This window comes from Hemicordylus capensis, chromosome 2, assembly GCF_027244095.1.
Source record: "Hemicordylus capensis ecotype Gifberg chromosome 2, rHemCap1.1.pri, whole genome shotgun sequence".
NCBI classification, from domain to species: Eukaryota; Metazoa; Chordata; class Lepidosauria; order Squamata; family Cordylidae; genus Hemicordylus; species Hemicordylus capensis.
This window is the reverse complement of record NC_069658.1, coordinates 264265349-264285160: the sequence shown is the minus strand read 5'-3', so window position 1 is coordinate 264285160 and position 19812 is coordinate 264265349. Positions and strand designations below refer to the sequence as shown.

Sequence of the window (19812 nt, the reverse complement as noted above, 5' to 3'; positions counted from 1 at the left end):
AAAATAAAGTTGGTTTACACATAACAGTGCCTGTATGCATGTGTGTGTTAAGAACATTTTTATTGTCAGGATTACAACTGTTGCTCTTTGTTTTGTATTTATTCTACATGTACTGACAATCAGTTCCAATGAATGATGCCAAGTTCTAGTATTATGAGTTAAATTGTTTTATCCTCACTATGCATAAATTAACAAACCTCCTTCGTCATATTTTTCCTAACCAAAAAGCCTCAAATGTTTGAACCTCTCTCCTTATATAAATAGCGCCTCAGCCCCAATCATTTGTGTTTTTCTGCAACTCATCTCATTGTATGATCACAATGTCCTTTTTGAGATGGAGTGGCCAGAACTGTGCACTGTATGCCAGATATTGCTGCACCATAGATGTGTATAAAAGCTTTAAAACACTGGCAGTTTTATTTGCAGATCACAGTGTGTAGCAGATCATAGGAGCGGGTGAAAAGTTTCACTTGGGGATGTCCCACTAGATTCTCCTTGACTCACAGAGCTTTACATCTATCACAGTTTTAGTACTGTGTCCTAAAGAATCGTTCAGAGTCTTAACCATGAATACCCTGCACACACACATATACAGTCTGTGTGTGTACAATGTACAGAAGTAGTTATTTGCACATTATGTTCAATGCAGATACAGTAGAACACTTATTATCTGTACCCTGTATTTGGGAGGATCAGTGCCCAAGTTTACTTTTAAAATGAACACATGTACAGTCATTCACACAAGAACCTGTTCATGTTTACACATGTACAACATAATGTCCATGACTTAGGCCCTGGGTATCTAAGAGAACGTCTTCATTATGAGCCCCATTGCCCATTGAGGTCGTCTGGAGAGATCCATCTCCAGTTGCCGCCAGCTCAGCTGGTGGCCACACGGGGACAGGCTTTCTCAGTTGCTTCCCCGGGACTGTGGAATGCGCTCCCTACTGAGATACGATCCTCCCCATCTCTGACAATTTTTAGAAAGCATTTGAAAACTCACCTCTTCACCCAAGCTTTTTCAGTTCTTTAAATTTTTAAGGTTTTCATTTGTGGGTGATTTTTAAATTGTTTTTTAAATTGTTTTAAGTTTTTGTATATATTTTAACTTGTTTTATGTATTGTTAACTGCCCAGAGACTAAAGTTTGGGGCAGTGTACAAATCTGATAGATAGATAGATAGATAGATAGATAGATAGATAGATAGATAGATAGATAAGACAATAGTTATCCTTCCATGTTCCTAGAGAGAGAATTGGGAAGAAAAGCAGCACTCCATGTAGAACAAGATTTTTTTTTTTATTCCCCTAATCTATTTTATTCACAACACACACAAATTCCTGCTCACTTCAGACTCAGCTGGATCAGAAAGGCAGCCATCTTTCAGGGCAGTCAGTCAGTCAGCCACTGCAGGTTTTATCTTAGGGCGCAGCTGGTTTCCTGGCGGTGGCTGCAGTCGACAGGCAAGGGTTTCTACATGTGGGGTCAGTCCTTCTTAAGGAAAGCTTTCTTCTAACCATCTTTCGACAGGCTACTGCCCCTCTTCTGCAGATGGTGCACGCCTATTGAGATTGCTGGGCCAATGGGAAAGTACACCTAGCTCTGAAGGGGGCCTCCACTCCCCCCCCCCATCTGCACTCATCACCCATTTCATTAGTCTGGGATGGGGAAAATGAGCCCTTTGAAAATATGCTCCCCAACATCTTTCTTGGTTAACCTGGAAGTGGTTAAGGAGTGTATCACGTGATTGCTAGGCAACTGCAAGGCGCTTTCTCCCTCATCTGGCCTGACAGCTAGAATAGTAGGAACATAGGAAGCTGTCTTATACTGAGTCAGACCATTTGTCCATCTAGCTCAGTATTGTCTACACAAACTGGCAGCAGTATCTGCAAGGTCACAGGCAGGAGTCTCCCTCAGCCTGGTCTTGGAGATGCCAGGAAATTTGGGGCCTTCTGCAAGCACGCAGATGCTCTTCCCAGAGCGGCTCCATCCCTTAAAGGGAATATGTAGTCTCCCATTCAAATGCAAACCAGGGTGGACCCTGCTTAGCAAAGGGGACAATTAATGCTTGCTCCCACAAGACCAGCTCTCCTCCCCAAATCTAAATATAGTGGACCTTCAAAGCCAAGTGGGAAGGTGTGGCATGAGCCTCAGAAAAGATGGGTGGATGGAACAGAGTGATGAATGACCTTTTTTTAAGCTGATAGGGTTGAGTTGGCTCTTCTTTGGAACAGCAGAAATGTCAGGTTTTAGCTTTTCTGTAGTGTTGGATTGCTCCATAAACACAAAAAAGTGAATGAACAAGATGAATAGGGTTAACAACTTTTAAAAGCACTTTTAAAAGGGACAGCACTTGTAGCTGTCCCTTTAACAGTGGTTTGATCGGCAACAGTTAGAAACTGGTTATGTTTAGGTCCATGCCATGAAAAGCTGTGTCCGCTGACTAAGCCTCCATTCAAGGGGAAGCAACAGGCCAGGCCCTTTGTTTTGTTTTTCCCCCCAGTTGGCAAACCTAATGGGAAAATCAAAATTGGATATTTAAAAGTGGGCTTTTGTTTCCTTATTTGGGCACCTAAATACTCAAGGATTATACATATAACCTTAACAACGCCAGAAAATGAACTCAAGAGAGCAGGCTGGTCCACAATCCAGTGCTTGACTGTGTTTGGTCTCCTAGCCTCTAGCTAGGAGAGTAAATGATCAGTGTACACAAGTCACCAGGAAAGAGGCATGGTGCAATGAGAGGGCGCTGCTGATGCTGATGTACTCTAGGAGAGCAAACATGTTGATGTCTGAACATGCACAAAGTGAAATCATTGTGCAGATGTCAGAAATGCAAAATAAAAGTGGATGGAAGGCAGGCCAAGGTCTCTTGTGAAAGTGGTTCTCAGGTCATCCCATACAGAAAAGTACATAGGCACACTTTTCCGATTCTCATTCTTGCTATTTTGGCTCAGCCATTAAGAGAAAGGGTTGCTAGATCTGAGGCACGAAAAAAGATGGGTCTGATGGATCATTTCAATTTGGGCTGCTTCCTTTTTATAGTGGGAGTAGGGTGGGGATCTCCTTCAGTTGCTCTGATGGGTTTACATGGAATGAGAGATCCCAAGCTTTCTATCGCAGGAACTGTCCAGCTCTGCATTGACGTCCATTTCCCTGCCTACTACACCATACTGCTCTACTTATCTGCTATCTAATCTACTCACCTAATCTATCGCCTCCCTTACAACCCAATCCAATGTCCATTTAAAAGCCAGTGATTTGACCCATGTTGCAATGAAATATGTCCTCTGGTCTAGGATTCTAGCTCAGTGGTACAGCATATGATCTCTATTAGGAAGGTCCCAGGTTCCATCCCAAGTATTTCCTCTTTAAAGGACTTTGGTAACAGGATCAGGAAAGATGTCTGCCTGAGACCTTGTAGAGCTACTTCATATGTTCAGTTTACTTTTTTTTTTTTTTTAATCCCACTTTTCTGCCCATAGGTGGCATAATCAAGTGGTAAAGCTCTACCTGAACTGTACTGCTTTGGGCTGCAGAAGGAAAACCTCATAACTGAATACTCCCTATGGGATGGGGCAAAGCCTTCCCATAGGCAACTAGCATGCCAGAAAGAAGGATCCTTGATATATTAGTTTTCTATGTGTGGGGAGTTTTATTCAAGGGGAGTATTCAGTCATGCAACCCGTTCCTTGTAGCCTGAAGTGGTACACTCTAGGAAAACCTTTATCATTTGTTGATGGTTTATATTTATATAAACTAGCCCTAAATATCTTATAAAAATATGGTTACAATATTTAGGGATGTGCACAAACCAAGGTTTATGTACTGGCTCGGCACTGAACCGGTTCAGACGAGGTCAGAACCGGTTCGGTGCCGTGGGGAGTGGAGCGGCGAGGAGATCTTTTTAAAAAAGAGAAGAGCAGTTCCTCCACCACCACATGCAGCTTCCTGCTGCTACGGTGCTGCCCCAAGAACCTGCCCCAACATCGGCACACACATGGTGCCCGCGCAGACGCCATGTGTGTGGCCAGCAACACCATGCTGACCACGCAAATGGTACCCACTCACGTGCCACGCGTGGGTTCTTGGGGGCAGCGCTGTCACAGCAGGAAGCTGCATGCAACGGGAGAGCGCAGGTAAGGACCTGCTCTCTTTTTAAAAGATCCTGCTTATTACTCCCCTCTCCGTGGTGCCAAACCAGTTCATACCTTGGTCCGTGCACATGTCGAACAATATTTAATGAGATCAGGCATGCCTAACTTCAAGCAAGCAAGAGCAATTTGTGAAATGTTTGCGAATCAGTGCCGATAGCCTGCGGGGGCCAAAGATGATTCGGTTGGCCAAAATTTATGTATAAGAACATAAGAACAGCCCTGCCGGATCAGGCCCAAGGCCCATCTAGCCCAGCATCCTGTTTCACACAGTGGCCCAGCAGATGTCTCTGGGGAGCCCATAGGCAAGAGGTATGTGCATACCCTCTCTCCTGCTGTTGCTCCCCTGCAACTGGTATTGAGAGGCATCTTGCCTCTTAGGATGGAGATGGCCCTCAGTGATGGAGGTGGGATTCTTGTTGTTAGGTATTATATTTATATCCTACCTTTCTTCCATCATGGAACTCAAGACAGCTCACATGGGGTTTTCAGACAGTCTCCTATCAAAGCACTTACCAGACCATTATTTCAATAAGGTGGCTGCATCATGTGCCCTCAAGCCATGCCCTAAAACAGACATACTATCTTACACTGGTTCCTGTGGCCCTATTTAATGTTGCTACTACTTCTCTCTCATTCAAACAGGCCTGCTCCATCCCCTCTCAAGTTCCTGCCCAAATCACATTGAATTCTCCAAAACAAACAAAAAACCCACATACTGTCATGAGAATCCATCATGCAACTTATCTATGCCAGTTGTGTGTGATTTCCATAATTTACTCTGGGCACAGAATCTGTTTCTTTGGCGCAGAGCTGCCTTCCTTCCTTTCTGGGCTATGTGACTATTTTCCTTGACCTGGTCTACCATGACTCTGCCCAAACTCTTTCCCTTGGTTCTTCAGCAAGTCCAGTTTGCTACTCAGAACACAAGTCACAGAGACAGGGATGCTTGGTGCACTCGCCTGCACTCAGGGACCGAAGAGATCCTGGCTGCCATCCTGATGGCAAAGCAGCGGAGTTATAGAGGAGGTTGAAAAAATATTTTGTTCTGGACCAGGTTAGATAGATGTATGAGCAAGGAAGTTTGTGTGTTTTGCAGAACGTTTGATCAGGCAAAATGTACCTGATAAAAGAGTAAACCTGAAACCTTGCTTGCCCTTATGCCAACCTAAATAGGTCCAATAAAACATCGGTTTGCTTCCTTTGTACCTCAGAAATTAAAATGGAATGTTGGGCCAGAGAACATATTTTGAATGGGAACGGCCCCCAATGGACTTTGGACTGGGCCCTGACACCTTGGGAATTCTTTTCAGGAGTACTGAATGTCTGTCTGCTAGGGACACGGCTCTCTGGGCTCTTTCCTCTCTGCCCCATTTAGCCAAACGCTCTCTAGGGTGGGCGGGCTTGCTTGGCTCTTTAGCATGGCGCGATCTCTTCACACTGTGTAGAAGCTGGCAGAAGCACAGTCTCCTCTGCCCTGTGGCCATGGCTACGGAGGTGCCGGTAAAGGTGTGAGGTGCCACGAAAGCGGCGCCCGCACTGAGGGCAGGGATACGGCCTCTCACCCGTGTGCGCACACTGGTGTTTAAGCAGGGCTGAGGCGTTGGCACAGGGCTTGCCACAGTCCCCACACGTGTGGGCAGGGAACTGAGCACTGTCTGGGTCAAGATGGTGGGCATGTTGGTGGCGCTGGAAGTGCAAGGTGCTGTTGAAGCTCTTGCCGCAGTCCGGGCAGACGTGAGGTTGGCCCCCAGCATGCGTGCGCTGATGCCGGTAAAGGTGGGAGGTGCGCCCAAAGCACTTGCCACAGTCCCCGCAGGAGTACGGCCTCTCTCCAGTGTGGATGCGCCGGTGCCGTTCCCAGTGGGAGCTCCATGTAAAACTCAACCCACACTCCCCGCAGTGGTACGGCTTGTCAGCTGAGATGTGGAGCCGCCGGTGCTGAGCCAGCTGGCTGCGAGCACTGAAGCTCTGCCCACACTCGCTGCACCCGTAGGGCTTGTCGGCGGTGCCGTGGAGCCGCCGGTGACGGGCCAGCTGCGACCGCCCTCCAAAGCTCTGCCCACACTCAGAACACTGGTGACTCTGGTCCCCTCCCATCAAGTGCAGGCGCTGGTGTTTCACCAGGGCCAACCCGTCGGCAAAGGCCTTGCCGCAAAGGGTGCACTTGTAGGGCTTGCGGCCACGGTGAGTGCGCTGGTGCTGGTCAAAGTGCAGGGTGGTGCTGAAGCTCCGCCCACAGTAGGTGCAGATGTAGGCGCGGGTGACATTGGCCGCCGCATTGGTGCCGTGGGTGCGCTGGTGGCGGTAGAGGTGGGAGCTGCGGCTAAAGCGCTTGCCACACTCATTGCACGGGTAGGGCTTCTCGCCGGTGTGGATCCTCAGGTGCCGGACAAAGTGCGAACTCCACGAGAAGCTCTTGCCGCAGTCGCTGCACTGGAAGGGCAAACGGCCCGTGTGGAGGCGCTGGTGAGTCACGAGCTCTGTGTTGCGGCGGAAGCACCGGCCACAGTCGGCACACTGATAGGGCAAGCCGCGGCTGGGCAGCAGGGAGGGCGTGGGAGCGACAGGGGTGGCGCTGGCATTGGCATGGGCCCGCTGGTGCCGGTAAAGGTTGGAGCTGACGTTGAAACTCTTGCCGCAGTCCCCGCAACGGAAGGGGCGCTCACCGGTGTGCGTGCGCCGATGCTTGCTGTAGTGAGAGCTGCAGCTGAACACTTTCCCACAGTCCTCGCACTCGTAGCCCTTCTGGAGGACCATGATTGGCGGCCCCTCCCCTGCCAGAACTTGGCCGCCGCCAACCTGCTGGACCACTCTCCAACGGAAGCTCTTACAGTCCCCAGAAACCATGCTGGCATCCAGCTCCACCACTTCAGGACTGTCCTGCTGTTGGACATCTTCCTCTTCACTCTCTTCTTCCTCCTCACTGCCCAAGCCCTCGCCTGGTGGAAGAAATGGAGAGGACAAGATTGTTTCCAGCATGAAATTTGTTACCAGCTGAGCTCATTCTACCTGGTTCCCAGAAGCCTCCCTGTTTGCAGCTGTATCTCCAGGCTTGGAGATTGCACTCTGGCTATGCTCAGGAGCTGCACTGCAATGTGAGCTCCCAGTTTATGCTACATATGCGGACAGGTCACTTAGTTGGTGATGGGCTGGTCGCCCCTAGATTTGGCAGTAAACAACACGAATTGACACAGGGATGAGATCCATCTCCCCCTCTTTCTAGATGCCCCCCTCCCCAGCTAAGCAGACTCCAGAACTAGCTACTGCAAGCTGTCTGGCATCCGAGGTCATTCTGGACTTAGAGTAAACTCTCAGACTCCCCTTTCCTCTCTCAAGAAAGATAACACAACTTGCTAATGAAAACCATTGTGCTGAGAAGGAAAAGTAGATAAGACAAGTGCAGCAACAACCCTCCTTCACAAAAAGAGATGAGTCAGTGACGCAACTCTGGAAGCGTGCCTATCGAAACTTTTGATAGAATGATTAGGAAGCCCTTCCCAGCACAGGAACTCAGGACTCCAACTGCAAAACATCTTCTAGTTCCCTCTTGCCTTTTACTTGGGACTCCATTGCAACAAGGATCTCAGCAAAACTATCTCTGTGCTCCCTTGTATGCTATACTTGGGACCCTATTGAGCATTCCCTATGCTCTCTTGCCTGAAATCATGACCTGGATCGGCCTGTGCGCCCTTCCAGCCAGGTTAGATAGGTAGATAGACCTACACCTAGATAGACCTACACCTAGATAGACCTACACCTAGCAGGTGTAGGTAGCCGGGTCCTCCAAGAAGCCATTCTCATGGGCATCCCTCCTTATACTAATTCTTACAACCCTCCTGCCTTCCACCTCACTGCCCCTGAAGGACGTGAGTCTCCTGCTGCTCGAAGCCTTGGTGCCTAGAGACAGGCACAGTATAGCAGCCGCCCAGCTCTCAGGACCCCAAACTATAACTTCTTTTCAAACTTCCCCCTTCCCCCTCTCTCTTGCCCACCTGGGCATTTACACATACTCTGGAACTTTAAGCTAAATTAGCTAGGCCAGGTGCAGAGCATCTGCACCTCAAGTCCTCCCCCCCGACCCGCCTGCCACCATTTTTTATCCCTGCCGGCCTCCATTTTCGCCACCCCTGCTGCCGTTTTCTCCCCTGCCCTGCCATCTTTCTTACCTCGCCCGCAAGCCTGTTCCTCCCTGTCCCACTTCTTCCCTCACCCTGGCCCACCCACAGTTTCTGGCTGGCAGGCCGGCCAGAGAGCCAGCCCACCACTTCCTCCTGCCTGCCCACCAATTCTCAGTGGCCAGCCCGCCACCACCTGTTGCTCCCGGTGGCTGGCCTGGCCCACTGTTGCCTGCTCCCAGCAGCTGGCTAGTGGGAGCAACCCACTTCTTCCCCACACCCACCAGACCAGCCTGCCACCACCTGCTCCTGTTGGGCGGGCAGCCTGCCGCCTGCTCCCACCAGCCAGCCACCCACTGGCGGCCGGTATTCCTATTTCCCCCCAAACCCGTCGCTAATCGGCAGCTGCTCATGCTCACGAGAGCTGCCACACATGAGACTATCGACAGGTACGCCTAGGAGTAATAAATATATAGACTAGCTTAACCAACACAGAACATCTGCGTGCTAGTACTTGATTGCTCCCCTCACCCCCTGCCACAGCCCCCTCACCTCAGAGTTCTCTCCACCCTCACCTGAGCCTCACTCCTGCTCCTCCTCCTCCATCCCATTGCTTCCATCCCCCTCACCCCTCTTGGTCACTCCTTCATCCCTTTAATCCACCCCCCCCACTCTTGGTCGCAACTGCAGCGTTGCTGGTGCCAATTGGCCAAGCTGCAGTCCCCTATCTCCAGGGACCTCCTCACCCAAGCCCTGCGCCTACTCCTCCCCACAGAAGCAGAAGTGGTTGACTGGGCCCTTCCTTGCTGCTGCCACTGCCATGGCCACTCATTCCCCTCAGGCCACTGACAGACCCGGGCCGGTCCCTTGCCTGCCTGCCTTGCTCCTAAATGGCCTCGGCAGCCCCAAACAGAAGCAGTGGCTGAATGGGCCCTTCCTTGCTGCCAATCGGACGCTTGTTCCATGGACGCTTGTTCCCCTCAGGTGAATGAAAGGCTCGGGCCCGTCTCTCACCCTTTCTTCTTTCTCTTTCCCCTCCCTTCTTTTTCTCTTTCTCTCTCCTCCACTTCTCTTCCCCGCTGTCTTTCTTCCTCTCTCTCTCTCTCTCCTTGAGTTAACAGATCTTGTTCATTTTGTTTCCTCATCTAATTCACACAATGGCAGCCTCCTTCTTCTGAAAGGTCTCTTTCACGACCCCTCTCTTCACAGACCCCTGCCCACTTCCTTTTATAAGAGTTGCATTTCAACTGACCTTAACCATCACAGGCTCCTCTTCCATATCTGCATATGGAATCCCCACTGCCTAATCACCATGGTGTCACAGTCTCCTCCTCCCTATTTGCATATGGAATCCCCACTGACCAATCACCACTTCTTCACAAGGCACTTCTGCTCTCACAGGCTCCTCCTCCCTATCTGCATATGGAATCTCCACTGCCCAATCCCATGGTGCTTCTGCTCGCAAACTCTCACGAGAGCTGCCATGCATGGGATTAGTGATGGGTACGCCTTAGAGAATTAGATAGATAGATAGACGTGCCTCACAATAGTCTATTTGTAAGCATGTTTGTATTGCCTTTACGTTAGGACCACCTAATAACTTAGTCTTTTATTATTTTTCTTACAATAAACTCTTTTTTATTTAATTAAAACCTCTCTCCCTAGCCGGATTCTTGAGTTCAGATGCTTGCACAAATTAAAACTGTGTGGACCTGTCTGCGTTTTTGAGCTAAATTCCCCACATTCACCCAAACTGGGGGTGCTGACCCATCACCCTCGAGGCAGTTCCATCAACACAACTCATGTACTGAAGGTGTGAGAAATGCACAGCTAATAGAAAACTTAACCCCTGAAGCATGTTGACACGGGTCCCTTTCACACATTATGTCCAAAACATGTACAACGAATGTACAGTGTACACAGGTACAGATCTGTACACATGTACAGCCACATATTATGTTGGACTCAGGTACAGAAGTACACTTCTTATTTGCACCATGCATTTGAAGGGCCTGCACCGAGGTTTACTTTTAAAATGAACGCAGGTACACAAACACATGTGTGAGTATACAGACATCTGTACAGTCATACAGCATAAAGTCTGAAATGGGCTATGGTCTCTACAGCTTCCTTAGATTCCTCTGAATTTCAACTTTCAATTTTTAAAATTTCTAGATTTCTTGGCTGTATATTTTAGACATTATGGGGACCAGGAAACCATGCATCCGTTCCCAACCCCAACACTTCTGGCTATATAGTTTGAAAATATGATTACAAAAATATGAATGGATCAGAAACATGGAAATAAATTCATTATTGTTTTCAACTCTCATTCAGATTACTACTATTTATATATAGCTTTTTAACAGTTTTCAAAGCGGTTTACACAGAAAAATAAATAAGATGGTTCGCTGTCCCAAAAGGGCTCACAGTCTAAAGAAATACTACTACTACTACTAAGAATATTTATATACCGCTCTTCAACCAAAGTTCTCAAAGCAGTTTACATAGAAAAATAATGAAAACATAAATAAGATGGTCCCTTGTCCCCAAAGGGCTCAAAGTCTAAAAAGAAACACAAGGCAGATACCAGCAACAGCCACTGGAGGAATGCTGTGCTGGCACTGGATAGGACCAGTTGCTCTCCCCCTGCTAAATACAAGAGAATCACCACTGTAGGAGGTGCCTCTTTGCTCAGTTAGCAGGGGTAACAGATCAGAGGACAGATTAGTGTCCTCTAAGCTGGAAACAAAAAGTGCATGAGGTGTTCTGTTCCTTGAGGTGCCTAAACAATTAAGAGAACAGGCAATTCTTTGCACCATACCAACTGGCTCAAGTGAATGAACCACATGATATTATTTCTTTCTTTATTTGATTTCTATACCGCCCTTCCAAAAATGGCTCAGGGCAGTTTACACAGAGGAATAATTTATGCTGGTCTATTTATTTATTATTATTTGTTTATTTATTTGATTTGATTTGTATACCGCCCTTCCAAAAATGGCTCAGGGCGAGTTCCAATTAAAACAAACCACTAAAACAGTAAAGAGCTAAAACAAATTAAAAAACAACATAACAATTAACAATTAAAACACATTTTAAAACAACAATTAAACAATTACAGTGGTTAAAAACCCCAACATCAGGTTTTGAATTTTAAAATAGACCAAATATTAAAACCCCCAAAATTTAGGAAGTTGAGAAAGCTTGGGTGAAGCCATGACTGTAATAAAGGATGATGATGATAATAAATAATAAATAAATAAGATTGATCCCTGTCCCCAAAGGGCTCACAATCTAAAAAGAAACATAAGATAGACACCAGCAACAGTCACTGGAGGGATGCTGTGCTGGGGGTGGATAGGGCCAGTTACTCTAAATAAAATAGAATCACCACGTTAAAAGGTGCCTCTTTGCCAAGTTAGCAGGGGAAACCACAAAAGAAAGGGAGGGCCAACAGTCAATCTGATTGGGGGAGTGGGGGGTATACTTTTACTACAAGTAGCTATCCAGCTAGTTCCTGAGTAGAAAGGAAAACCTATCAATCAAATATCACCATGATACGTGTTTCTTAGTATACTCAATCCTATGCAACATCCTACTCTTGTCCAAGATCCAAGGGAAAATAAACACTAACTAGCTTATCCCGCACAGAGCTTCTGTGTGCTAGGACTTTATTGCTCTCCTTGCCCCTGTTATGCCCCCACTGGAGGACTCCGAAGTGGAGGGGTGGGCAGTGGATTTACCAGAAAGCAGGGAGACGTCTGAGGAGGGCCAGGTCTGTGATCTGAGCAGGGAGGCATCTGAGATGGGCCGGGGTGAGAGGTTGCTGAGGGAGGAGCCAACGGGGCAGAATGGTCGCTGGTGGGAAGGATCAGAGTCTGAGCAGGGGGTTGAGCGATCATTCTCCCCCAGACAACGTAGGCGAGAGAAGCGTCAACGGCGGGTGATGGAGTTGAGAAGAAGTAGCCAGTTATCAACAAGAAGGCATCAAGAGACTGATTTAATTTGTGGCAGCTGCCGAGGGTGGAGTGGCGGTTGGGAAAGAGAGAGAGGTGAATTGTGGGGAGGGTGAGCGAGCGAGTGAGTCAAGGGGAAGGAGTCCATGAGAGTGAGCGAGTGAGTGAGTAGGTGGCTAACACTGAGCAATAACGCAGGGGCTGCGGCGGGGGTGGGGTGGGGGGCTGTCACAAGGCTACCAACCTGGATTAACCGCTCATAAATCAATGACACAGTAGCCGGTTGTAAATGCATCTCAGATTTCAGCTTTACTGGAAAACAATTGGTCTGGACAAACAGTCAGTCCCAGAACACAGAGACTGTGTCCCAGAAGCGGTCGCAGAACACAGGGTCTCTGCCGCATGCGGCAGGTAGACTAGTCCTCCAAGGCGGGGCAAAGTGCTAAGTTTGGAGCAGAGGCCTGGTCTATCCGCCACATGAGGCAGGTAGACCAGGCCTCCACCCCAGACGGCACGTTGGCTCACCTTGGAGGACTGGTCTACCAAGTAGACCAATCGTCCAAGGTGAGCTGATAATTGCAAAGGCCAGGTCTACCCACCATGTTAGGCAGGTAGACCAGGCCTCCATTCTGGACTTAATGCAGCAACCCACCTTGGAGGACTGATCTACCCACCAACCTCAATCAGTAGACCAGCTCTCCCCGGAAAAACAGTCCTCCAAAATGACGCTTGAAACACTCAAAAAGTTTTGAGTGTTTTGTCGAAACAGCCAGCTTTGCTGCTGCTATTTTGAGCATTTTGTGTTTTATTTTAAGCTTGAAATTAAATGCAAAATCAATTTCATTTAAATAATGAAATAACCCCTATTAGTGCACCCACAAAATTAAAGAAATCTTAGTCACAGGAAGGTGCCTTCTCCTGAGTCAAGCCATTGATCCATCCAACTGAGAATTGTCTCTGAGTTCAGATTTTCAGACAGGAGTCTTTAGCAGCTCCATCTGGAGATGTCAGGGATTGAACCTGGGTCCTTCTTCATGCAAAGCAGATGCTCCACCACTGCACTACAGGCTCATCACTAATTAACCATATGAATTTTTATAGATCAATTAAATCTGCATAAACTCGCATACAAATGAAATAATATAATTGAAAGAAAAAATAATTCCTTTGTTTTTATTTATCTAGTTATTAAGGAATTATATCTCGCCTTTTGGGATATTCAAAAAGGCCCTAATCGTGCACGTTATTTCAGAAGACAAAGAACGTTGTTTCTTCTTTAGATCTATTTTGCTTTCTCTTATGCAGATTTAGGCTGCAGTTACACAGTTACCTGGAAGTAAGCACTACTGAACCCAGTGGGACTTAAGTTTGTGTAAACATGTATAGGAATACTCTGTTAATTGATTAATTGATAAATAACTGAAATCTATTCAATTACTGAACTAAGGCTTCTTTAGCCAAGTGGCCACAATAATAACAAGCAGCCCCCAGCAAATGTTTTGCTGCTACTGGGCTGTTTTTTCAATCACTAGTGCTAAATACTTCCTTTGAAAAACAAAACTAGAGACCTTCACCAAAAATAAGATAACCAAGATTCTCAGGATGCAAACTTTTGCACCAAACTGCTCATTGTGTACTTGCATAAGGAATAGATATATGATTGCAATACATGTAGCCTTGATCAGAGTGGCAAGGCTACATATAAATAGAGTTAAGTCTTATGTTCTGGCAAGGCTCACATTATACAAATGAAGAGATTATGGTGGATCTGTTGAAGAAACAGACTGGGATCTACTGGCTGTGTGAGGATTCCTCACCTAAATTGGCTCTTCTTGAGGTCTCTCTTTTGCCAGGCTCTGGGATACAAGGTTCCTCTTCCTCGTCTACCAGGTAAATCTCATTGGATTTGGAAGTTGGAGATCCTGCTTAAAGAAGAAAAACAGGCAATATCTAAGACATAAGACTTTTGCCTTAACTATGCAACCTGCATGTTCTGGAACTTAAAGTTGCTTATCCATTACACTAGGGTGGAAATCTGTTGACTGCACAAATTCCTTCTAGAGATAGAGGAATTATTCATGGTTTCTCCTTTTGTTTGTGTGCTTCTAAGGGCCAGCTCATCCAATTGCCTGTGAACAAGCTTCTGCATGTTCAGAGACCTTTAAATGCCTATAACAGCTGTTAGTTCTGACAGGTGCTACGGGCACAACTTGTGAAGTATTCAGCTCTTCAGAAAACACCAAAGCAGACCATGTATCTCTTCTGAAATCCACAGTATTCCCTCCTTTGACCTGGGGGCTTCTGCTGCATGACAGAGATACTTACCCAAAGCCATCAGGCTTTCACAGGTCTCTGGGTGAGTTTCCCTGTAGACTGGTTTTTCATTTGGATCTGCAACTAGCCACTCATCTTCCATGATCTGACCCCACGACAACTCCTTGCAGGCCACTGGCTCCTGAAACAAAAAGAGTGCCCATCCGCACAACACAGGCTTACTACCTTCTATTCTGACATTGTGCTGCACATACAAACCATAACCAATCTACTCACAGTCACTAATACAGAACTGAATTAGGTATCTCAATTTATCTACAAAAATGCATTGGAAGTGTTGAGCAAAATCCATCCTTCTACAACTCCTTAACCATCCTGGTTGTAAGTATGACAGAAGGGGGGAAAGAATAACTTGAAGTACCTAATTCACTCATCAAGTGACCTTGATTTTGCACCCTTATGCTGATTCTGTGGTCAGGATTATAGGAGAAAATTCACACATGGACTCCCATCACTTGATGACTGTGATCAAGTCATTGTCAAGGGATGACATGAACAAAGGAGCCATCCCCAAATAACTGCCACATGGCCCGAGACACAATGCTCTACGTTATTGCTGTGCAGTAATCAAGAGATGAGAAATCAAGTTACATACACACTTGTGTGAACCAAGTCATATGTCTTCCTGCAGCTGGGAACCTGGCTGACCCCTCCCTGCCTTCTGATGAGGGAGCATCATGAGCTGAAGAAAAGAGCCAAGTCGAAGTAATGGAAGAACACATTATAGAACTCCCAGAACAATTCACACCAGAGAGCAAGGAGCCCAATCTAGCTGAGAATCAATGCTGCAGCTTATTTAGCTTAATGGCTACTCCAGTCCCACTTCTTTACAATTTAAATGCATGGGAAATTTCTGCAAATAACCACTTCATGGGCAAATAATCATTTCAGAAAGGCTATTTCCAGCACAAAAATAGCAGAGAGGAAGTGTTAAATCACCCCTCACCGTGTGCCATGCTTCTGCAATGCATCATGCCCCCCACCAATTGTTTGGGGGCTTAAAAGGACCAGTTCTGGTCCAGCCTATTTTAAAGTACATCTATTAAAGACGGGTTGAAAATAGCACGTAGTTCCATTCAAACATGCCACAAAATGCTGCTTTGACTGAAACATGCAGTTTTGCTGCTTGTAGCATTTGTAGGAGTCTATTACATGTCTCTGCAAAGAGTTTTGTAAAGAGGGTCCAGCAGATTATGTAGAGGGATATAAATGAAACAAAGAATATTTTTTGCACAATTACTTTAGCATAAGGCATTACACCTTACATCTTACTCCTTTTTGCTCTCCTGCTTGTATAGAACCAAGCAATTAGGCTACAGATAAGACACTGTAAGAAATGGCCATTTATCAAAAGCACATCAGGATGCTTATAGAAACAATTAATCCAAAACCTTCTGACTGGAGATTGTTTGGTTATAATGAAATTGTGCTGAACTGCACTCAGAAGGGAACTGCATCAAGTAATTTTGGACTTACAAATAATTGATAAAGTATCATAGCAAATTCAGAATCATCAGGGGAGGCAAAAAGTAGATAATTCATGGAAGACTGGTAGCTGTTTATCACATTCCTAAGAGACTAACAGTACATGTTTACTTAGAAGTAAGACCCACCGCGTTCAATGGGGCTTACTCTAAGAAAAGTATGTATAAGACTGTAGCCTAGAGTTTTAAACTGAGAAGATTGAATACATGCAGGATTATATATTTATATTCAATTGTTTTTTAAAATAATTATGAGTGAGCAAGTAGGGAGGGGGGAAAGGATTGGTTGATTTCTTTGTCTATTTTTAAAAATGAATGAATGAATGAATGAAAAGAAGAAGAAGAAGAAGAAGAAGAAGAGAGAAAGAACAAGAGAAAGTGAAAGTAAGAACGTTATTAATCACATATTCTAATTCAGAAAACAAAACGGCAAGCTGGTTGGTTGTGTGATGCACTTACTGGTCCAAGATTAGTGCAATCTGAGGGTGAAAGATTCTGCTGAGGCAGGGGCAATGAAAAAAGTATGGTTTTTCATCTGAGTGCTCTAAGGAAAGTACTTTTTATTTTTAATCAACGCAAGCACACATTCAGATGGAATAGGGTTAGGGTACAACCCGTGACCTACCATGCTGAATGGAGTCCACCAGCTCCATACTGTGTTTGACAACTCCCATTTTCGCAGTGTCAGGCAGACACCCAAAGAAGGTCAATGCATCCTAATGGATACCATACATGGCTATGTCCCAGCCAGACCGAGCTTCCCACCAGTGGTTAGCTGCACAATTTAGCCTTCAAGTAGACTAATGTAAACATTACCTGGAAATGTGTGTATTGTATGGGGTTCTGCATCACAGTCATTGGGCACTCCTGTCTGTCTATCTATCTATCGATCATATTTTTATACCACATGATATGTACATCTCTAGGCGATGTACAAAATTTAAAATATTTAAAGGTCACAGATTAAAATACATGACACAATAAAAACAATAGATTAAAATAGTTATTAAAACAAGTTTTTTAAATTATTAAAATTAATTATAATTAAAAGCCTGCGAAAACAGAAGAGTTTTGAAGGTCTTCCTGAAAACAGAGAAGGAGATGCTCTTATTTCAGCAGGAAGCATATTCCGAAGCCTTGGGACAGCCACAGAGAAAGCCCGGTCCTGGGTCGCCACCAAGTGAGCCTGTGGCAACCGTAACTGGACCTCTCCAGAAGATTAACAGGTGGCAGGGTATATGACAAAGGAGGCGCTCTCTGAAATAGCCTGGACCCAAGCTGTTAAGGGCTTTATAGGTAAGAACCAGCACTTGGTATTTAACCCGGAAATATATTGGCAGCCAATGCAAGTTCTTTTAAAACTGATGTTATGTGGTCCCTTTGTGTTGTCCCAGAGACCAATCTGGCTGCCGCATTCTGTACCAATTGTAGTTTCCAGACTACGTACAAAGGCAGTCCCACACAGAGTTCATTACAGTAGACAAGCCTGGAGGTTACCAGCATATGTGCCACTGTTTTAAGGCCATTCACCTCTAGAAATGGACATCACTGACATATCAGCCAAAGCTGATAAAAAGTGCTCTTGGCCTCATCCTGAGAAACCAGGGAGAGCTTTGGGTCCAGGAGAACTCCCAGGCGACATACCTGAATTTTCAGGTCGAGTGTAACCCCACCCAGAACAGGCAGATCTAAGCCATCTCTTGGATCCTGGCACCCCACAGTCAGTACCTCCATCTTATTTGGATTCAACTTCAGTTTGTTATCACTCATCCAGCCCATTACTGCCTCCACGCAGGCATTTAGGGAAGATATGCCATTTCCTGATGAGGTCAACATGGAGAAGTAGATCTGGGTGTCATCAGCATATTGATAACACCCCACACCAAACCACCTGATGATCTCTCCCAGCAGTTTCATGTAGATGTTAAAGAGCATTGGAGACAGTACGGAGCCTTATGGAACTGCACATTTTAGTTCTTGCTTTGCAGAAGAACAGTCTCCAAGCGACACCATCTGGAATCTGCCAGAGAGGTAGGAGCAGAACCACTGTAAAACAGGGCCACCCAATCCCACCTCCCTCAGGCAATCCAGAAGGATACTATAGTTGTTGGTATCGAAAGCCTCCAAGAGATCCAAAAGGATCAGCAGAGTCACACTCCCTCTGTCGATAGCCAGTTGGAGATCATCCATAAAACTGACCAAGGCAGTCTCAACCCCATGGCCCACACAAAAACCACTTTGAAATGGGTCTAGATAATCTGCATCATCCAAAACTGCCTGGAGCTGAGAGGCCACCACCTGCTCAACCACCTTGCCCAACCATAGAAGATTAGAAACAGGTCTGTAATTAGGTAACTCTGAGGGATCCACTGTAGCTTTCTTCAAAAGTGGTCTAATAATAGCCTCCTTAAGACAAGGAGGCACCCTGCCCTCCCTCAAAGAAGCATTTATAATATGCTTTAGACAGTACCATGCACAACCACCCTACAAAAAAAGCCTCTGGTCTGCTCTTTGGCCCAGCTGGAGATCAGCCCCAAGGATAGCTCTCCTGACACACACAAAATGTTCCAACTCAAGAGCCCTCATTACAGATGAGAAACAAGACTTCCTTTCCAGTGAGAAATCGTGAAGTAGGCCTCCTTTAGTCCCATTTCACAGAAAGGGAAAACTGAGGCTAAGATAGCAACATGCCCAAGGATACCCAAGAGAGTGTGTGAAAATGGATATCCCAGCTCCAAACCCAACACATATGGAATACTGTTTTCATTTTCTTTAATGTAAATGTTAAAAGCATGGATTGGAAGACTGATAGGAACAAACAGCAGATCCAGAGTAATGGGAATTTTTTTGTGAACTTATTTTGTCCTGGTGACTTTACAAATCAAGGGATGAGCAGCGCGTGTGTGACTTTATAGCAAAGAGGCTATAAACAACACAAAGGAGCTTCAACAAGTCAAAGGATCGGCCTCGAGGGCATTTAAAAAAATATCGTTGTTGTTGCCAATCTCAAAAGGCATCTGAGAAACTTTTAAACACAAGAGAATCCCCAGGGCTAGCTGGACCATTGTTAGTTTGCTGATTAGGTAACTGGAGCTATCCCTTGTATGAATTTAATAGGCTCATGTGTCAATAAAACCAGCAATTCTGGGTCTCACCGCCACCCCGCGCGCTTCTTCCACCGCTGGTCTGCTGCACCCCTACCCGTTATCCAGGGGAGATCACTGGGGGAGGGGGAAGGGACATCTTTTTGTATAGGCTCACTTTCCTGCCCAGATCTCCTCTTCAAAACATTTACCTGATGTCTTCGGTTCAGGAGCAAAAAGAGCTGCAGATTCCGAGGGGGCTGTGAGGGGGAAGCTGCTCTAGGATTCCGATCCGAACAATTCAAACAATGAGAAAGTCTCTGTCTGGCTCGAGATCTTTATTAAAGGCCGTTTTGGCGCAGCATAAGATCTTCAGCCTTCGGTGACTGGGAAGGGGACCCCCCCCAGTTGCAATTTGCAGTGGCGGCAGCTTGATTCTCTTTGCAGCTGAAATGCAAGGAGACACCCCCTTCCCACCACCACGATCTCTGATCTTCTCTCTCTCTATTCTTTATGATCCTCCGCCCCCCAACCCGCCTCTCCGCCTTCCTGCCTCCCCCTCCTCTCCTCTCAGCATCAGATCCCAACCACCACTAGCTGGCTCCAGCCCCTTCCTGTGTCCGTGCAATACCAAGCCGGTCTGCAACCTATTGCAATTTTGGTGGGTGGTTTTTTTGTTG

At 46.3% G+C, this 19812-nt stretch overlaps 1 protein-coding gene across 2 annotated transcripts; it reads right to left on the bottom strand.

The window, feature by feature from the left end:
* Window positions 1–1280: 1280 nt before the first annotated feature.
* Window positions 1281–19686, bottom strand: LOC128344436 (zinc finger protein 436-like). Of its 2 annotated transcripts, none has more exons than XM_053294526.1 (4): window positions 19345–19686; window positions 14557–14686; window positions 14049–14156; window positions 1281–7096 (listed from the first exon to the last, which is right to left on the bottom strand). In XM_053294526.1, the coding sequence occupies exons 2-4, from the start codon at window positions 14645–14647 to the stop codon at window positions 5571–5573; spliced, it is 1725 nt and encodes a 574-aa protein (XP_053150501.1). In that variant the 5' UTR covers window positions 14648–14686; window positions 19345–19686; the 3' UTR covers window positions 1281–5570. The 2 variants fall into 2 exon arrangements, with proteins under 2 accessions (XP_053150501.1, XP_053150502.1); XM_053294527.1 differs by having other exon boundaries at window positions 14049–14153.
* Window positions 19687–19812: the final 126 nt, after the last annotated feature.

Coding starts and splice junctions, on each gene's coding strand:
- LOC128344436 (XM_053294526.1), bottom strand. CDS start 14,647: ATGGAAGATGAGTGGCTAGTTGCAGATCCAAATGAAAAACCAGTCTAC. Junction 14,157..14,556: donor TGAAAGCCTGATGGCTTTGG/GTAAGTATCTCT, acceptor TTCTTCTTTAAG/CAGGATCTCCAACTTCCAAA. Junction 7,097..14,048: donor CTCAAGAAGAGCCAATTTAG/GTGAGGAATCCT, acceptor TTCTTCCACCAG/GCGAGGGCTTGGGCAGTGAG.